Genomic DNA, 19,491 nt, shown 5'->3' on the forward strand with positions numbered 1-19,491 from the left:
TTTAATTAAAAACTAAGGAGCGACAAAGTAGGCAATTTATGGGCGTTGGCATCAGCTAAAGCCAACGTATAATACATGTCTTTGTGTTAAAAAAAATATTCCATAAGATACTGTAGCTAGAAAAAGAAAAGAGAAAAAGACAGTGGCGGCGGCTCAGGTGACGTGGATCACATGATCAATACAGCTGATGGAGTGCGGTGGGAAGGCAATATGCCCAAAGGGAGACAATTGAGAATGCTGCAGTGTGCTTATCCGACACACAAGACTGGCACAGAGGTCAGCATAACTACTTATCACTTCAAGTTTCTAAGTTTCTTTTCGGTAGGCCACTTTTTTGTTAATGTGGTGTAGCGCTCAGTGGAAATGAAAATAATGTGTCTTATAGAGAGATTTTAGAAATAGTTGCATTTACTGAGTTAAAGTAGAATTCATGTGTTATTTTCACCATTATGAAGCCCTTTTTGCTCCTTTCCTCTTGTGATCTTGCATCATTCAATTTTAGCTACATTGCCTCATCTTTTGTGATCGGATGTTTTGCGGGTTTGTGTGCGTGTTCACATTATCATCGGGCATTAGTGATTGCAGCATGCTCGTCCTGACGTGGTGGATGTTCACATTGTATTTTACACATTATAAGGACAAGAAACAAAACAAAAAGTGCCTATAAAAGCAATAATAAAAATGTCTCTTATCCCCTGTGGTTACCCGTTATCCCCCTATATTGTTTTATCCGCTTATATGTCGAAGATTTAATCATGCGATTTCATTGTCGCAGCCCCCAAGGTTTCCTGTCTGGAAATGTGTGTGCATACATATTGTAAGTTTCTTGGTCATACACATTCTAAGGCTTGTACTGATATGCAGATAGCAAAATAAATAATAAACAACTGTCATTATGAATAATTTTACATTTATTTTTTACATGTAATTGATATCACATTGATTGTCCCGTTCATATTGTACAGGGCATTCAGATTCTTAGCCGCGCAATAGTAGATGGCACTTCCTGTTCTGCTTTTATACACAGTAAATTATGTAGTGTAAATTTGATTGAATTTGATGACAATTTAGATAGGGACCAAATAGACTCCGTTTTAGAGTGAACTAAGATTTACACTAGGAAGAGAGTAAAATAAAATTAAAAATTAAATCAATAAATGTGTGCACTTTGTACATATAAACATCAACAGAAGAAGAACAAGGAGTAAACACACAAGGCCTGTTTTATTCATGTTGACGTGATGCTAGTGGACACGTACCCGTGAGGAACACTGCTTTTCTCACCCAACACACACACACACAAAACACACAAGCCTTCTGCAAGCTCTCTCACACGCACGCGAGTTCACCACAGGACACCAGATGTTTCCAGCAACATCTCCTATTTGCTCTCATTCCTCATTTTGCCCCTTAGAAAGCCAGGTTGTTGTTTTCTTCCATCTCTCTTAACAACGGTGGTTTGTTTGTCACAAGGCAATTTTCACAGATTCTTCACTAAACTTCGTCGACGGGTGTAGCACGCACCATGGCAGGAACCATTTAAACCTAAGGGCAGATGTGTTTCTAAAAAAAAACAAGTCAGTCTGCGTGCGTGAAATGTTCCAGAGAGGTAACAAACAAATTATTTCCAATTGGAATTCTCTTCGGAAAGAAAAAGCTGTGACAAAATTTGCCAGTTATTCCAAGCAACACTTTAGGATAAGAAAGTCATCTGTTGCCGGGGGCAGTGTGTCTAAGGGTGCTAATTGCTTGTGCTGCTGAGTCATACATGTGTGAAAGACTTTCCTTGTCCATGGCTTCATCAGTGGATGCTAGTATGAGACACTTTAATGATGTCCAACTTTTTCAGATGAAGAAAATTGAAAACATTTTTGTGAACAAAGAGAGGTGAAACGACCAATATGGTTGTTTATTGTTGGGGAAAACAAAAGTGTTTGAAAAAAAAAAAACTTACTGAAACAGCATTTTACATTTACAAACCTAACTATAATTATCGGGAAAATGTCTCGTTTTTTCGTCTTTGGCAAATAATTAAACAAGCCTTTGGGGTTGATTATAAACGTGATTTTAAATTAAATGTATCGGTGTTAACCGGAAAAAGGAAGGTCGAACAGTTGTCTGGAAGTTGTGGTCCTTTTACTGTGTGTCACGTAGAAGTGACATCATCTACTGGCAACCAATAAAAAAGTGCCACCAGATGGCGTCGTTCCTATAGGCAACAGCCATGCTTGCGGCTGCATGGCGTCCTACCTCAGCCCGAATTGCGACGCTACTTAACTTATTCACTGCCATTGATGGTTATAAACATGCGATTAAAAACTTGAATTGCCTGACACCCCGAATTTTTAATCTTTTTATTTTTTGTATTCATTCACTTGACGACTATAAATGTCCAAAAATAATTTCTATTAGTTTAACATTCTTTTCCCCCACTTTTGTTAACAAGAGTATGAAAACCTAGAATTTTTTATTGTACATTTAGAACAGATATAAAATTTGTGATTAATCGTGAGTTAACTAGTGAAGTCGTGTGATTAATTACAATTTAAAACAATTTGCGCCTCTTGCCCCTAATTTTTAATCATCTTCTTTTTTTTTTTATGAATGTATGGCAGTGAATAAGTTAACAAATCTCAGACAAATCTACTTTAGAAGTTGGAAACTTAGCAAACAAGGGACAGAAAATGAGGCCCACCTAGCTTTAGTATAGACGTTAGTGTTGCGATACATCTAATATTAGAAGCAGTATACTTACAGCACTAACTAAACTAAAAAACACAAAATAAATAAATAAAAACCTGACTATAATGAACGAAGAATTCCCTTCGTAGTTGTTCTTCTGTTCAGAATCACAAATGCGCTCGAGCTTATCCAAGCTGAATGTAGGTCAAATGTCTCTAAGTTAACTAAATACATGCATTTTATATCATCTAAATTCATGAAGACAAACATTCACACAAACACTCGTACCTAGTCACGTTGATCCCATACTGATTGCTGTCCACTACACTATCAGCGACGACAAAGAATCACGCTAAAACCAATAAAAAGAGACTTCTGAGTCCACCTTGCTTTCCAAATATCCCAAAACATTAGGCCTGTTTACTAATACAGCGCTCTTCAAGAGCTCCAATGGAAACTAGGAACAAAAATACCCCCAAAAAAGCTGGGCAGTACATATGACAGTTTATAGTCTGATTTAATTTGATTCTGTAGACGTGTTTTTTTCCTTTGTGCCTTTGGTTGTCTTTTTTCCATTAGTTGTAGTTGTTGTTTGTTTTTGTTTTGTTTTTCCTATGGAAACTTCAGACTGGACTTCAAGCCAGGTGGATTCTGTGCTTCTCCACTATCACTGTCAAGTGATCATTTGGGGTGACATGTCATCTGCTAGTGTTGCTCCAATTTGGTTTTCAGAAGTCAACAGTCCGAAGCCATCTACGAGGAAATTCCTGAGCACTTCATGCTTCCCTCTGCTGAAAGCTAAATACTTTGTATAGATCAGATTTATCTTCCAGCAGGACTTGGTACCCAAAGGCTGGTTCGATGACCAAAGTTTTACTGAGCTTGATTGGCCAACGAGCTCTCCGGACCCGAGCACCATAGAACATCGATGGGCTGTTAAAAGGAAGATGACAGAAACCAGACCCAACAATGCAGATACCTGAAGGCAGATTCCTTTACACCTACGCAGTGCCACAGGCTGGTGACCTCCACGCCACGGCGCAATAATGCAGTAATTCATGCGTAGAAATGAACATACGTTTCAGAAGCCTGGTATTTGTGCTTAAAGAATCCTTTTTTGGACTGATCTTATGTGATATTCAAATTTGCTTTTTTATCTGTTAGCTATAGTCCTCAAAATGACGAGACAGAAAAGCTTTAAATATCTACGTGGTGTATGTAAAATAATATTTCCACTTTCTGAAATGACCTTTGAAAAATATTGAACATTTTCATGATATTCTATGTTTTTGCGATGTACATGTATTTGAGCAATTTGCATAGTGTTTGTTCATTCTCAGCTCTAATTAGCTTTAATCTTTGCATGTTCTGAGTGCCACATTCTCTAATTTAACTTTGGTATGAATCAAAAATAATTAGCATAATTATTATGTGTTAAGTTTTGGTATAATCCATTTGCATGATACCAACCTTTCGGAAATAGGGTAAAGATTAAGGAAGTCATTAAGTTTTCGGTCCATCTTTCACAACTTTAAACTTCCTTGCATCTGCTTATATGCACCAAATATGTACCTTTTAAAGGGAAATATTAGTACGGTCTATGCATATTGCAGCTCGTCATTTAGAGTCAATTCTGATCTATTGACTTACAGTAGGAAAAGTGGTGAGAAGAAAATTGGCCGGTGAACATTCATCTCAAAAGAGTACAAGGTTGTGGAGATGCCACAGTACAAGGCGAGCTCTAAGTGGATGTTTTGTGTGTGCTCGTAACGTTTATTGTGAGCCGTCTTGGAATGGAAGCCAACATGTGCGACCCATAAAGCCGCTTCATAAATTCATTTGTTCTTCTTCACTTCTCGCCAGCTTGGCTTTAAAAAAACTTGGGGGAACGTTTCAAGCGAAGCAGCAAAGTGGATAGAGAGAATCTCACTGTAGCTTGTCATAAGGATTCGCTTTTGTCTTAACCACTTTTAGCTGTGTGAAAACATATGGAGGATGATGAGGGGGAATGCTGTGTGGCTTCAGTGTCCACCCGAAAATACAAAGAATTGGAAGAGGAGAAGGGGTGCGCTGACAGATTATCCGGACCAGTACATGTTTTGCCAGTAGTGTTTTTGCCACCAAAATGCTAACATCGCCGAGGTGATGTTTATCCCAAAAGCTACACAACCCCAATGTTAACACAATGTGCTAATGTGTCCTAATAACAGCAAAAACTTCATCAGGCCTAAGGCTTTGCTATAATTTATCATGAAAAACAGCACTAATGTGCAAACAACATGGGAAATGTCGTTTGTCATGACATCCAGCCATGAAGTTTTCTCAAGATCACCTGTGACATTAAAAAGACTCAACAAAGCAAACCCTTTGGTGACCGTATGCAGACATCTGCCTTTACAGCGATAACAAGGCCACACGGGGAGTCAAGTGAAAAAATGTCCTGAGAATAATGTTGTATCATGTTATGACTATATGCCACCCTTACCTCTAAACATGGTATTCAGATTAATATTGTGCTTGGGTAAATGACAGCGTCAAGTAACGACCGTCGCGGCTCACCTGTTTTCTGGGATAGGTCATGAGATTTTTGCAAGCTGAGCCGTGATTGGTCATTAACTGAGCCCTGATAAGCTGTGATGTCATTATCGGTTGACAACAACTGTCAAAATAGCCGCCTCACCTGAGATGGCGGGTTTTGCTGCTTAATTCATATGGTAAATGGACTCCTTTTTTTTTTATATAGCGCTTTATCTACACCATATGGTGTCCAAAGCGCTCTACAATGCCTCACATTCACTCACCGGTGTTCAGTGTCTTGCTCAAGGACACTTCGACATGGTCACCGTGGGAGAGGATCAAACGCACAACATCACGAATGAGAGACGACCACTCTACCACTGAGCCATGCCGCCCCATATGCAATACATATTCCACTAACAAAATATGAATCAGAATGCCGTGTTTGCATTAGTGGGGGCTCATAGGTTATATATTTGTAAAACATTTTTTTGACTCAACTTCCCTTTGAGAACCCATTGAGATCCACAGGTGGTGATTTACAGAAAACAATTATCAGTGTCCATTTACCAAATGGTAAAATCCTTACTTGACATTTGAAGGCCTCCCAAGAAGTGTATGCAATTGTCCCAAAACAATCACTTGAAAACAAGCAGCAGATGCCGGAACTTACCTGTGGTCTCGGGTGTCCTTTCACGATACACTGAAGCATGAGCGTGTCTCCCTCTTTGATGGTGTAGATCCTCTCGCTGATGTTATCGTCCTTGACGTTGCACGCGGCGCCCGAGTGCACAATCTGGGCATTGGCAGGAGCTGTGGTGCGTGCACGGGTGGCGACACAGACAGGCCATAGGAAGAAGGGGGAGGAAAAGCATATTACGTAATCAGTAAGAGCTCTGAAGCGGGAAAAGGTCAAGAACTTTCACTGGTGCTTTATCAATACGTCACACAGAAAATACAAAAAAAATGGAATGGAAATTCGAACTGTGGAAAAAGAGTAGAAATAAGGAAGAACTAGTAATTTTGTCCATAGGTCTGATTACTAACTTTAGGGCGATGAGTGTAGGCAGTGTGAAGGAATGACCACTGCTAATATACAGTCGAACACCGACGTCGGTGAATTGGAATCACCACGGGAAGAGAAGTCATATTTATTGCCTGACAGAAATATCACATTATTCTACTTTCAAATTCAAACAGACGTCTTTTCATGTACGGCACATTGGAGCATTACACCGAACGCTGAAATCGGCAATGCAACACATACTGATCTGCACATGGTGATTTTTTGTTTTTTCAAATGGACTTCATTACTAATGTATCCCCCCAAGGTTTCCAGTGACCTATGAAGCACCCTGGCTTGCGAGCAATTAGCATCAACTGTCCTCACCCCACTGTGACGAGGGGAGATAGAAGCGAGGAGGGGGCCAGACGCAGCCTAACAGCAGGCGAGGTGGGGAAAAAGGCCAGAGAGGAGCGTTAAAACCCCCGGGAAAGTCGCGGGAGTCGGGACAGCACAATGATGTGATTAGAATCGATTCACGCCGAGAACAAATCCTCACGGTGCTCAGCAACTGTTATCACTGAACAGACAGCAAGCGAGCGGGCGGCCTGTTCACCTTACAACTTCAGCTCACATCAGGTATAATGCCGCAGCTCATCTCGGGTTCAAGATTTGAGTTCATCTGCTTTTCTAACTCGGATGAGCACAAAAGTCAAGACAATCCTCTTTAATCTAGGCCCTGTATATTGCAAGTGGGTATAGTAAGTAGGAATTTAGCAGAAAATTAGATTTTTTTTCTCTCCCACCGATATCAATTACCGATACCACTAGTACTTTTGATACATAAAATTGGCCAAAAAAAACGATCGCAGATCATTTTCCTTCATATCGCTTCAGTCAGCCTGCCCCAGGGCAGCTGTGGCTACTTAAGTAGTTTACCGCTACCAGATTGTGAATGTGTGAACACACGAATAATGCATCAACTGCGACTGAGTGTCCAAAAAAGCGCTATATAAATGTAATGCATTATTATTATTATTATTTTAAATAAACCTAAATATCCCAATATCCCCAGTTGTATCTGCTTTTAATGTAAAATTGATTGTTGTTTAAGCCCATATCCCACTAAGGGGCAAATCTTTGCAACACTAGCGAATGTTGATTTCACATCAGGGTTTATTCAAGATCGCAACGTTCACTGAACTTGTTAAAAATGTCCTTAAAGCACACCAAAAAAATGTAACTGTTGGCGAACGTCTGGCGAATGTTTACTGAATGTTGTGACCTTGAACAAAGTCTGACAAACCCGGATGTGAAATCTCCAATCGCTAGCGTTGAAAATGTTTGCCCCTCAGTGGGATCGGGCTTTAGCAATAATTTAAAGCAACACTTAGGAACTTTCAATTTATGTTGATTATGGAGGCGCCATATGGACAAAAGTGGTAATGTTATGCTTGAAGAAAGACCAAATTTCCCATGAGGACAAGCGCATTGCGTAGTTTTTTTTAGCTCACACCAGTCAAATTGACTTCCGTCTTCATAACCAATGGGTAAAGGGGGAAGTGACGTATACCATAAAGCAGTCAGCACATTTGTAGTTTTTTGTGTGGCAGTGTTCCTACCATCCTCCTTTTTTTTGTGCCAGTAAAAATGATACAGACCGACTCAGGCCATGGCAAAGGTACCATTCAATTAGTTTTAAGTCGATGTTTCATCAGAAGAATTATGAAAATATTTTATTAGGGTTGAAAAGTTCCTTAGTTCTACTTTAAGTACAAGTGTTAGTGGTCCTTGCAGTGCTAAGGGTAGTATGTAGTGACAAGATTCATTACCACAAGATCAAAATCACAGATCGTCACTCTCATTAGAAGTATGACCTGAGCATGCAAAGTACGCCTTGAAATTGTTTATTCGGCATTATTGTTCTTTGGCCAAATAAATCTCATTTTCAGGACTTGCTCATGTTCAAAACCATATTTTACCGGTGTGTTTATATTGCTGAAAATTTACCTTTGATGTGGGTTGCTGGCACCACCTCAAAAATAAGAATTGATACTATAATTTTTGAAAGATTCAGCCCCTGAAGGCAGCCTCCCTAAATAAAAGGAAATTTGGTAGACATAAAAAAAAAAAGTAAATGCCCATAAAGACATAGGAAGTCTTACATTTGCTTCAAAGCCACCATTTTGGGGTCCTTTGGGGCATTTCTAAGAGGTTCTTCAAAAACAAACTTATCTTTGAGATTTTGTCTGATTTCGACTAAATGTGAATCCTGTTTGTGAAGCTAAACAGATGGCTGATGCAAAATTATGAAAATGTTGTCATTGCTGTATGTCAACGGAATGTAAAGAGTTTACTTTGATCTTGGAGCGCTTCCACTTGTTTAAACGTAATGGCTCGACAGCGCCCCCTATTCCTTGCGGTGAGTACAAATTGCTGGTTGATCTGAGTCACTGCCCGGGTGAGTTGGGAGCGCTGTGCACTTGCTAATAGATAATTAGCCAAGTATGCTAATTTAATAATTTTTGCAATAGTATGCAGATTAGGCTCCAAGGAACTGACCAGTGCACGTTGTGTGTTTGAGCAGGAAGTAAACGAGTCAACAAAAGTTACGTACCTTGTAAATAATTTAACAACACAATGCAGAGACCAGGACATTTGAGCTCTCCACAAACGAAAAAGGTTACAGGAGCATGATAGCAATTTACGATATCCGTTCAGAGCGAAAGAATGCAATTTTCACTCGTTCCCAGTATGATGACACCGCGTATACCCTGCAGAACCAAAGGGTGAGGTGCCTTGCTTGAAGGGCATATTAGTGGCACTTGCTGTGGGAGGGAGGATCATGTCTTGTGTATAAAGAAAACAGCTTTGCATGCCTTATGTACACATCATCATGCTCACAGAACTTAAGAGTGTAAGCAGCCAAAGGATCACACTCTTGAAAGAGCCTTGTGTGCTTGGTCTAGAACTAATGTGGGAATAAGTTCAGAAGACGGGGAGCTGATATAAATGGTGAATAATTGCCTGCTAAAAGCTGATTGGCGTGTCTGCATTAGTTTGCCTCTCCGGAGAGAGAGGTTAGATAGAGCAGCTTCTCTGTCTGCTCCCGCCTCCGGCACCTTGGCAGCTTCGGCTGTCTGATCGGAGAAAGAAATGACGGCAGAGAGGCAGATATGTGGAAGATGGAACAGGACGGAAAGAAATGCAAGATAGAGGGATGATGGAGAAAGATGAAAGGGTGGGGGGGAATCACTGCACCGCTTTGTTAGGTTCTGTCTGAAAGGCGCAGGCAAATAAATAATCTAGTGATACATCCACATACGTAGATCCCATTGCATTAAAAATGAAATGTATCACTTGATTGAGGTGCAAGACAGCCAGTCAGACACCAGTCACCCGCGTCTTCACGCATGCACATACAAAAAGCCCTACCTGCCGCCAAACTCTAGCAAGCTAGCATGTTGCCTTATTAGCCTCCAATTTATTCATTGACGCGCCCACTTCTGCTTTATCTAATGCTAAATGCTATCTTGGGTGCAATGCACTGTAACCTGACAATAGGCAGATTGATATCGTGAATCACACAAGGGAGTTCTCCACAGTATCAATCTGGGACTGCTCCACAGTGATTTGCTCGGGAAAGGCGGGACATTTTGTATAATACTTCGAGCTGATTGGACGGTGCGGCATGTTGCGCACGTTTGTTTTGACCCATCACAGCCACGGATGAAAATGTCGTCTATCAGCTATCGATCGTTGAATACAAGCACGTTTTTTCTTTTTTTCAAAATCATGTCTTTAAATGAAAAAAAATTTGCCACCAGAAACACTCAGCTCGCATTCGGTCTGACTACATTTCCCATGATTCTTAGAAACAGAAGCCGGGAGTAGTTTAAGTTCCGGTTTGACGCAAACGTGAATGCGAAAGTAAATAGGAAGGAATTTAATGGATAAATTCCTTTTCACTTGGTTTATTGTATGAATCGCTATGGCAACCGTGTGATTGGCATGCCCCGAACAAATTGGTTTGATGACTGGAAAAACCAGGATGGGACCCGCATAAAAATATGACAAAGCAAATCTGCCGGGACTTGGGACACAAGGCTGAAATATTAAAAATGGAACGTCAGGTCACCCTACTTGACCCTCATCGTTATTTAGAACCAATACCATCCTTGCTCTGGAAAACGAGAGTAATCCATTAAAGACAAACAAAGGGTTAACAATTGTTGCCGTGCGATTGACTGGCAACCACTCCAGGCTGTATTTCACCTCTCACCCAAAGGCAGCTGAGGAGAGACTTATGAGAACAAGTGCTACAGAAAACGGATGAGTGGTTAAGAAATGTGTGTGACAGTGTGAATGGGACCAAATCTCATGTAGTGCTGTCACATTGTGAGGACTACATTAAGGGACGTCCCTCCTGTGAAAACGTTGCAAAATCTCTTCCCACGAGCAGTAATGCTGCGTTTCGTGCTGCTCAGACATGCATCAATTGAGTAAGCATGAAAGACGACTATCAGTCTTCAGAAGCGCTGCTCCGGCAGGAATCCGTCCGACTGTGATGATCCATCGATCAAAAGAAAAAGTCCCATGGGACGCTGATTGAATGTGTTGTCTCCACATGGTTGGAAACATTCAATGCACATTAGTCACGTGTGGGACATAACTATCTGCAAAATGCCGCTCTGATTAATTGAGCCCTCACAGCCTGCCTGTTTGTTTATGTGTACAGGCGTCAGGACATCTCTCTCAAAAACTAACGACGACATTGGAGGGCTTGACAGAGCGCCAGTTGAAGTGTGTGTGTGTGTGTGTGTGTGTGTGTGTCAGTGTTTCTGTGGAGGAATTTCCGCCGAGGGTCATGAATCTGTTGGAAGGCGGAGCCACGTAGAACGTGATAGATATGCCTAGTTACTTTATGCGGCTGCTCATGCATGCAGATGAGCTCGGTTTTTTATTCTCTTCGTTCGCAAGACGGCGCTGAGTCGCTTTGGCACTTCCTCTGCTATCATGTCGGGTAAGGAAAGGCTAACATAGGAAACGAATAAAGAATGTTAAGTGTAGACCTGAAAAAAAATGGCGTGGGCGCTGATTTCTCTTAAAGATTTTTTCACACCAGCAAACAGACAAAAATATATATATATATATTCTTAGTATACAGAGCAAAGAGATCTAAACACTTGGTGCCATGACTTTCATGCAACTCCCATGAGTTCCCTTTCATGATAGCTCAATTGGACCTCTGGATATCAAATCATGTTTGGTGCATTGATTTAACATTTGTTCTGACCGGTAAATGGCCGCCAAACAATAAATAACCGTATTGGTTCTTTCGCTCAACTGCAAGTTGCTGTTCACGTGCTTACCCATAAAGTCAAAGCACACACAATGACACACATAAGAACAGGAATTTAAAGCAGTAAGGAGGTTGTTTTTCCTGTGTATGTATGTTTGCATGATTCAAAGAGTATTGCAGGTTTTGGGATTTTATTTGGAATGTACAATGGAGGGCGGCACGGTGACTGACTGGTTAGCACGTCCGCCTCCCAATGCAGAGGATGTGAGATTGAGTCCAGGCTTCGGCCTTCCTGGGTGGAGTTTGCATTTTCCCCCCGTGCCTTTCTCCGGGTACTCCGGTTTCCTCCCACATTCCAAAGACATGCATGGCAGGTCAATTGAACATTCCAAATTGTCCATAGGTGTGATTGTGAATGTAAATGGTCGTTCGTCTCTGTGTGCCCTACGATTGGCTGGCAACCAGTTCAGGTGTACCCCGCCTACTGCCCGAAGCCAGCTGGGATAGGCTCCAGCACCCCCGCGACCCTTGTGAGGACAAGCGGTTAAGAAAATGGATGGATGGATGTACAATGGAACCCCTACCTATTTGCTATTCACAAATTTGCTTACCATAATTTCTTTAATCTTTATTTTGGTGAAGATATCAATTCAAAATCAAGAGTAATATACACAAGTACACTCTTCACAACCCTAGGCACCGGTTTAGTGTGAAGAGTGTACTGTGCATTTATTCTAATGTGATATTTTAGTCTAATGTTACCAATTTATGTATATAATAACATGATTTGGGCTGCTAGCCAAGAATGATGCCGTTGTGACTGGATTTTTCCCGAAACAGGTCGGGGTGACTAGTGACTACCTGTCATGTTTTGTATAAAAGTTTTTCAGGAAATGATGTCTTCAAAAAACAACTGTCTCATTTCTGCAAACCTCCTTCCTCTGTCAATCTTCTCATCTTCTGCAAACATGATGAAGAGGAGCAAGCAAATGGTGAAATGAGGCAACACCAAGAGGCACAATTCACTTTCAAAGAAGCCAACATGAAAAAGAATTACAAATGTTTTGATAGTAGTAGAAGTAGCCTACATCTAATATGTAAATTTGTCTTGACTGTGCAAGTAAATATATTCATCGAGCCAGAAAGTTTTCATCTAAACAAACATGATTTTTGTTAGTTATGAATTAAAAAAAATAAATAAATAAATGTATCTACTTTCTTTTGGAAATGAAATGTATATACACTTAAATTCAGTCATACACCTTTGGTTTAGTATAATATGTTGCAAAGTGCCCAATTTGGATGAACATGAAAATATGTTGTAAAGTATATTCATTGTGTGTGAATAAGCTTCTAGGAGATTATTTACCTTTGTATAAAAAAAAAAAAGTAAAAAATTCTCAAGCAGGTATGCGGGGGTACACAATAGGAAGAATACTTTATAGGTTTTCAAGTCAAGCACAAACTTATCAATATTACCATAGATATCAATGCTGACATCAAGGAGCAAAACATGAACTGAATGAATGAAATGAACAGATATGGTTGTTGGGGAAAAACAATAAAAACATAAATGCCACCTGGAAAGCCACTTACGTGACCATGAAGAAAAATATTTCTCAAAGCTTGTCAAACCAATTACAGCCACCAGTGTCAAGTTTTAATCGCGGTTTGGAATGAATGTAGGTTGGGAAAAGGTTTAAAAAATGTTTTAAAGGTATGCCATTAAAAAAGAAAAAGGAAAAAAAAGATGTGTAATCCTGTGCTCTTTCTTTGAATTAAATGTTCAGATGAAGTAATGGTTATGACAGGGTGCAATTCTAAAACATCAGACACACAGCCAGGAAGAGATTGCCTGTTACAAGCGTCCAAGGCCATTTCAGATGGTCTCTTTGTATAAACGTAAACTTCTTGTTCTTTTCCTTTAAAACGAAGGTTGCAAGAACAAAGGTAAATTATAAAGAAAGTAAGCGACAAAGAGATGAGAATGGCTTGGATACTTTTTTGTCGATGGATGGAAGTGACGATAAGAAGAGAACAAGGGGTGGGGCGGGTGAGAACGAAACAAAAATGTACAATGGAAAAAAATATCACAAATCTGTAGATGCTTAAAAACGAAGTACATATGCATAAAATATTTTCTTTCTGCAGTAACTCCTTCCATTATATGTTAGACCAAATAGTACTCTAGAGAACTATTTTGACAACAGCAGAACTGGCAATGGTGACCCTGAAAGTTGTATTCAATCCGAAAGGCAACCAAACTTTCAGGAAAAATATCCCTCTCAAATTGAGATAAACTTCACATTTTTGACATACTGTAACTGTACCTCTGTCTGGCCCGCCATTTCAATGCAAATTCAGGATCACAGCACCAAGACGGCTTGGTCTCTTATCCAATTTAGCCATGCAGTACCAACTGTGTCGCCACGGCAACAGCGTTCGACATCTCTTGACTGCTCCGCAGAATGTCAGCAAACCCAGTTGATTAGCTGACATTTACACCAGTTTGACCACTAGCGTTGGGCTTAATGAGGGTCAGCGAGCGGATTGTGTATGACTTTTGACGTTCCACTTGTCTTTAGTCGGGCAACTCTCTCCATCAAAACACCTGACACAAAATGTTGATGAAAGAATTTCACAATGCAATGATTCATCTCTGTACTAGCCTAATCACCACAGAGGAAAATAGTCAAGTGAACACCACCTCAAGGGTTCCTTGGATGAACTACTCAAATCAAAACGAATTGTGAATGATAATCACTATGTGCCGTATTTATAATGTACTCAAGACAGTTATACAAGATGAGCGACGTCCCCAAAGACAGCTCTTCCAGGCAGCATTATTCTGTTCTATACAACAATGGCATGAAAACAGGAATTTAGGCCTTTCAAAGAGTTTCTCTTTTTTTTTATCATGACAATATACTACTGTGATAATGATAATGATAATGACAATGACAATGACAAGAAGAAGACAATGCCATAAATGGTTAAACATTTGGAACTATAGCTCGGAGCCAGATCCATACCACATCTAAAAGTCATCAGTAAAATCTTAAAATCTGGAAACCTACTTCTTGATGTCCAAATTAGGGGGATATTGTCTATTTGAGTCATTAAGAAGCCTGGCCTCTGCATTCTGAACCTGCTGGATGCGTGAGAGTGTTTTTTGATGAGAATCCATAAGATAGTTTCGAGAAAAGACAAATCAGGGCTATTTTGTGGAATTAATTAAATGACTCATATTTGTCTCTCTCTACTGGGACGAGAACCTCCGGTTGACTAATTTGTGGCATTCAATTATTAACGACATTTTCATCTCAAGTCATGTGACATGCTCCTGTGGGCCCTCTCGTTGGCATTCCGTATCATTATCAAGATTCAAATTGAGAAATTGAGAGGACACGGGAGAGAAGAGTAGAAAACAATACATGATCGGAATAAGGACTATCTCCGATTTGCTCCCTCGCCCTTCCCACACATCAGTCCCCGCCAATCTCTGGGTGTCTCGGAGCATCTGTTATGGAAAGACAGGGCACGGTAACAGCTGGTGAGGAGCCTAAAAAAACTACAGCAAAAGGTTCAGCTTTCTTTACTTTGAGTACGTGTGCGTGGAGCCATATGCCACCTAAACCTCCTTAGGTAGAACATATGGCGATTCCGGTCAAGCTAGCCGGAATAGCACGGGTATGATGAGGAGAGGCATGGAATAATTCTCCCATTTTCCACGAGTGTGCCGTGATGGAGAGGAGAGCGGAGGCAGCTCAGGCCAACGGCAGCGTAACCTCAGGATGACAGGGAAGGAAGAGGAGAGCGCAGTAAGAGGCGCTTTATATTTCGGAGGCAAGACGAGGCGATGTAGCACGGCCGTGAGGCCCGCATCATCCGTCTGCCCGACCGTCGGCATGACCCAATTCTACTCAACCATAATACGCCAACTCATTTTTAATGGCACACACGGAAGTGGATAACGAGAAGAAGAGTTCCTTGTGCATGAGGAGTAGTCGGCAATGCGAGCGGGCGGGCGGGCAATCCAGGTGAAGTGGGCGGAAGGACGGAGGTAGGAAGAAAGGATTTGGAAGAAGTTGAGAGCTGGAATTAAAGGCTGGACTTGGAGCGTGAGTGCATGGGGGGGAAAGGGGAGTTGGCAGGGTTGGATGAAAAGTAAAAAATATATATCTGAAGCAGAAGGAAAGTGCTTGGAAGTCTGTTTCTTCATGCGGCTGAACAGAAATACGAAATGAAATCATCTATAATCTAGGATTTTAATACAGCGGAACATCAAAGGCGGAAACCAATTTGTTCCAGGACGCTGGTTAAACTCTAATTTGTTTGGATTCAGAAAAAAATAACTCAACTAACTCAGCCTTTTTTTAAATTATTATTACAAATCAATAAAAGACTGCAATAGAATGTTTAAAAAATATATATTTAAAAAAAGCCAGTAGAGTGCTGAAAAGACATCAGATATCTTGAGGTGGGTATACAGTAGTCCAAAATTCTTCTCGGTCATAGAACAGGCCAAGGATAAATCTACACACGTCAAGCAAAAACAATGTAACAATTTCTGTCATGTGTGTGCACATGTATGTGTGTTGTGAGTGGGGGCGTGTGCGTGTGCGTGTGTGTTTTTTGCCTCTCCTCCCTGTCTTGTGCTCACCTGCTCCTGATTGTTCCTTCCTCAACTGTGCCTCATTGCCTTGTTATCTCTGATTACATTACCTATTTAGCCTTGCGTCTCATTCTTGTCATCGCATTCCAGCAGCGATTATTTTATTACCACCGACTCATGGAAACTTTCAGTTAGGTTTGATTCTGTACTTTATTTTATTAGTTGTTTTTTAAGAACTACTTTTTACTTGGCTGACTGCCTTCCTATGTACCAAACCCAGCTTGTTTTTGTAATTATTATTATTATTATTATTATTATTAAAGAGACAGCAACATGAGAAATTCTAGGTCATTCTGTTCTCCAAGCACCAGCCCCTCCTTTTTGACGTCATTACGCACCCCTGCACCGCCTCTGCGGACTAAACGCTCGCCCACTTTCTATGAGACCGCCATGGGATAGTGACAAAAGTAGCCTTTATCAGTAAACATTCTGTCCTAATGAATTCAAAGCAATCAATTATCCTGCACATTTGCAACGCCAGCTCAGCGGCTTAGTGGTAGAGTGTCCGCCCTGAGACTGGGACGAGAGGGGCGCGGCAACCACCCGGAGAGAGGCAGGGTTTTACTGAACCGGGCGTTTTACTTCCGCATTAGTAAAATCATTATATGCCTATAGTTAACTGTGGAAGGGCTTCAAATTCCGTCATGTAATCCCTTTATCAGTGTGTTTTTGGAACAGTTTTTTCTCCCGCTTGCATTTGGGTCCTGTTCATGTAATTCTACAAAAGTAATGAATGATCATCTGTTCTGTGGTGAAACTGTCACCATATAAAACCTTTCTTATCTGTACAGGCTATGCTTTAAATAGCAATTCAACTGCATGTGCAAGTGTTTAAAAAAAAAAAAAAAGTTAGTTTTGTACTGTGCAAAACTGAGGCATTTAAAGCTTGGTTAGATTAACTTAACCTAACATGCATGTTTTTGTAATCCGGGAGGAAGAGAGTACTTGGGTAAAACCCACGCAAGGACTGAGAGAATATGCAAACTCTATCATGTAAAATGCGATGTCCTGCCCTGAGAGCTGAGATAACAACCAGATAACTACATTTTGTTCAAATTAAGATTTTAAGACCATCATATAACACGGTCTTTAAAAAAAAAAAAAATTATATATATATATATATATATATATATATATATATATATATTCTTTTCTAGGATAAGCGGTTTGGAAAATTAATAGATATTATTTTCTGTAAGGAATGAACAATGTGGTTTTCAAACTAAGCGCTTCATCGAAAGAAATACAGAAAGACGCCCAAGGCGGTGAACATCTTGGCAGAGGCAATGAAATTGATAAAAAGACGCAAGAGTGGGTCGGTCAATGTGGGGAAAAAAGCACAAGGTCTCAATTTAATACAGTCGAAGAGAATTACGAGGAGGCATCGATGTAATGTAAAACACAATGTCCTATGAGCCTGTCAACACAGCTCGACGTTGGATATTAATATTAGTCTCACACATACCCACTGGAGTCACTTACTAATTGATGAACGACGCATTGTTAATGTGTCATTCCTCGTACCTAGCACACATTTTTTTTAGCTGCTATCGGGTCCTAATGAAGAGCTGCCTCCATCTTCAGTGGGATTTAACCAACGTGACACATTGTGTTTAGCATCATTCAATCAATCATTAATCAAAAATATTTGTACGGTTTGATTTTCTGATCTGGTTCAGGTTGTCCGTTGTGTGCGATTAATATTGAGTAAAAAGAAGGATGATGGGAAAAAAGTTTCTGGATCATCGCTTGCCCATGATGCTTTTGTGACACCTACTGTATAAGTTACGACTTCATATCTATGAATAGGTCTCTTCATTTTCCCAGCGCAAGGAAGCATCTGGTACACCCTGATCACTCCAAAAAGGGATCCAGAATGTTTTTCCGAGTTCATTTCTTACCAGAAAGACAACACAAGTTGACCACATTTGCAAAACAAACAGTTGAATGCACCGTGTGGCTAAACGCATAACAAAGGCAGTGATTCTTTGACAATGTGTTATTTAACAGCAGATTAAAAATTCACCAGCAGTCAGACTCAAAAGCCCAGATCTGATGGTGGTGGGTTGTTTAGCAAGACGTAAGATTTCGGAAACAAGAAAAAACACAGAGGAAAGATAGCAAGGGAAATAAAGGAAAGCATTAAATATGAAGCAGCATGAAATACACACAAAAAAAGACACGTAAAATGTCAAATGGACAAACCGAAACTGAAAATGATCCACTTAAAGTCCTGGTAACAAATATTAGGTCGATGCACGTCCTTATTAAATAATTCATTTATCGTGTTTCCTTGCTGTGCCCTAATTCATCCACTTAAATAAATAAACGGCACACTCCAAACACATAGCTGTTTCAATATGGGACAAACACAATCGAATAGTCACAAAAGTGACATAGATGTGCTTTTCAGTGATGAATAGAGTCCATAAAACCTTAGAAGACTGTACAATAAAATTGAGCATATGTAATTGAATGCGTGTTTAGTGTTAGAGGTGAGTGCAGGAGGAAATTCATATTAAGCAGATACTATTTAAAAATGCCTTTCCCCATACGAAATGCCTTACCTCAAATATGCCTGCTACTTTTTGAGGACAGTAATTAAATGTGAAATGAAGGTAATGAAGAGTCCTGACCTCAACCTATCGAAGTCCGTTTGGGTGTCTGGTAAACGGATTGTTCTTCCACGTTCCTGTACTTGTATCCATCCATTATACTTGTCACAACATCCAATTATGTTTAATATTAGTTATTTCAATAGAACAATTTGTCAACGGAGTGAAAAGTTGTCTGAAAAGCGTATTAGTTAAATGAAGCATAATCTTGCCACAGGATGACAGGATGTCATCAATCTGTCAATTGAGGTGCTGAGTGAATTTCTCCAATCCGATACAATCTGCGTTCTTTTACAAGACTGGGACGAAATTGAGAAAATAATGGATTTCTGCTGGGAAAAAAAATACCACTTGATGATGGATTGTGTCTCAGCAGTTTCATTGATCCTGTTAAGATTTTACTTTTGCGGATTAAGTACAACTAAATGCTATTTGTAAAACCGTTTCAACTCATTCTAAAAGTTCAAATGTCAATCACATCCTGATTGCTTTATTTCAATAGTGTAGTTGTGTAAAAGTCAAGCAACACTTCTGTGATGGTGAACGCACTGCGCATGTCTGTAAGGCACATTTTTAGACCACAGCTACACTAAAAACACAGAGATATGGTTAATTATCCCTCTGGATGTTGTTTGAGCACACAAATCCAAAAGCATCAGGCCCTTTGAGCTTTCATCTTGTCATCCGAGTACTTCTG

General features: G+C 40.2%; 1 protein-coding gene across 2 annotated transcripts in view; it reads right to left on the minus strand.

Annotated features, from left to right (window-relative positions):
- mdga1 (MAM domain containing glycosylphosphatidylinositol anchor 1) overlaps positions 1 to 19,491 on the minus strand; it is a 158,125-nt gene that overhangs the window by 105,070 nt on the left and 33,564 nt on the right. For both annotated transcript variants that reach the window (XM_086071779.1, XM_086071778.1), the window contains exon 3: positions 5,873 to 6,012. In XM_086071779.1, coding sequence (XP_085927905.1) covers positions 5,873 to 6,012 — 140 coding nt within the window. The remainder of the gene's footprint in view (positions 1 to 5,872; positions 6,013 to 19,491) is intronic.

Source organism: Leptonotus elevatus, chromosome 3 (assembly GCF_054856555.1).
Source record: "Leptonotus elevatus isolate MCC_2025b chromosome 3, RoL_Lele_1.0, whole genome shotgun sequence".
NCBI lineage: Eukaryota > Metazoa > Chordata > Actinopteri > Syngnathiformes > Syngnathidae > Leptonotus > Leptonotus elevatus.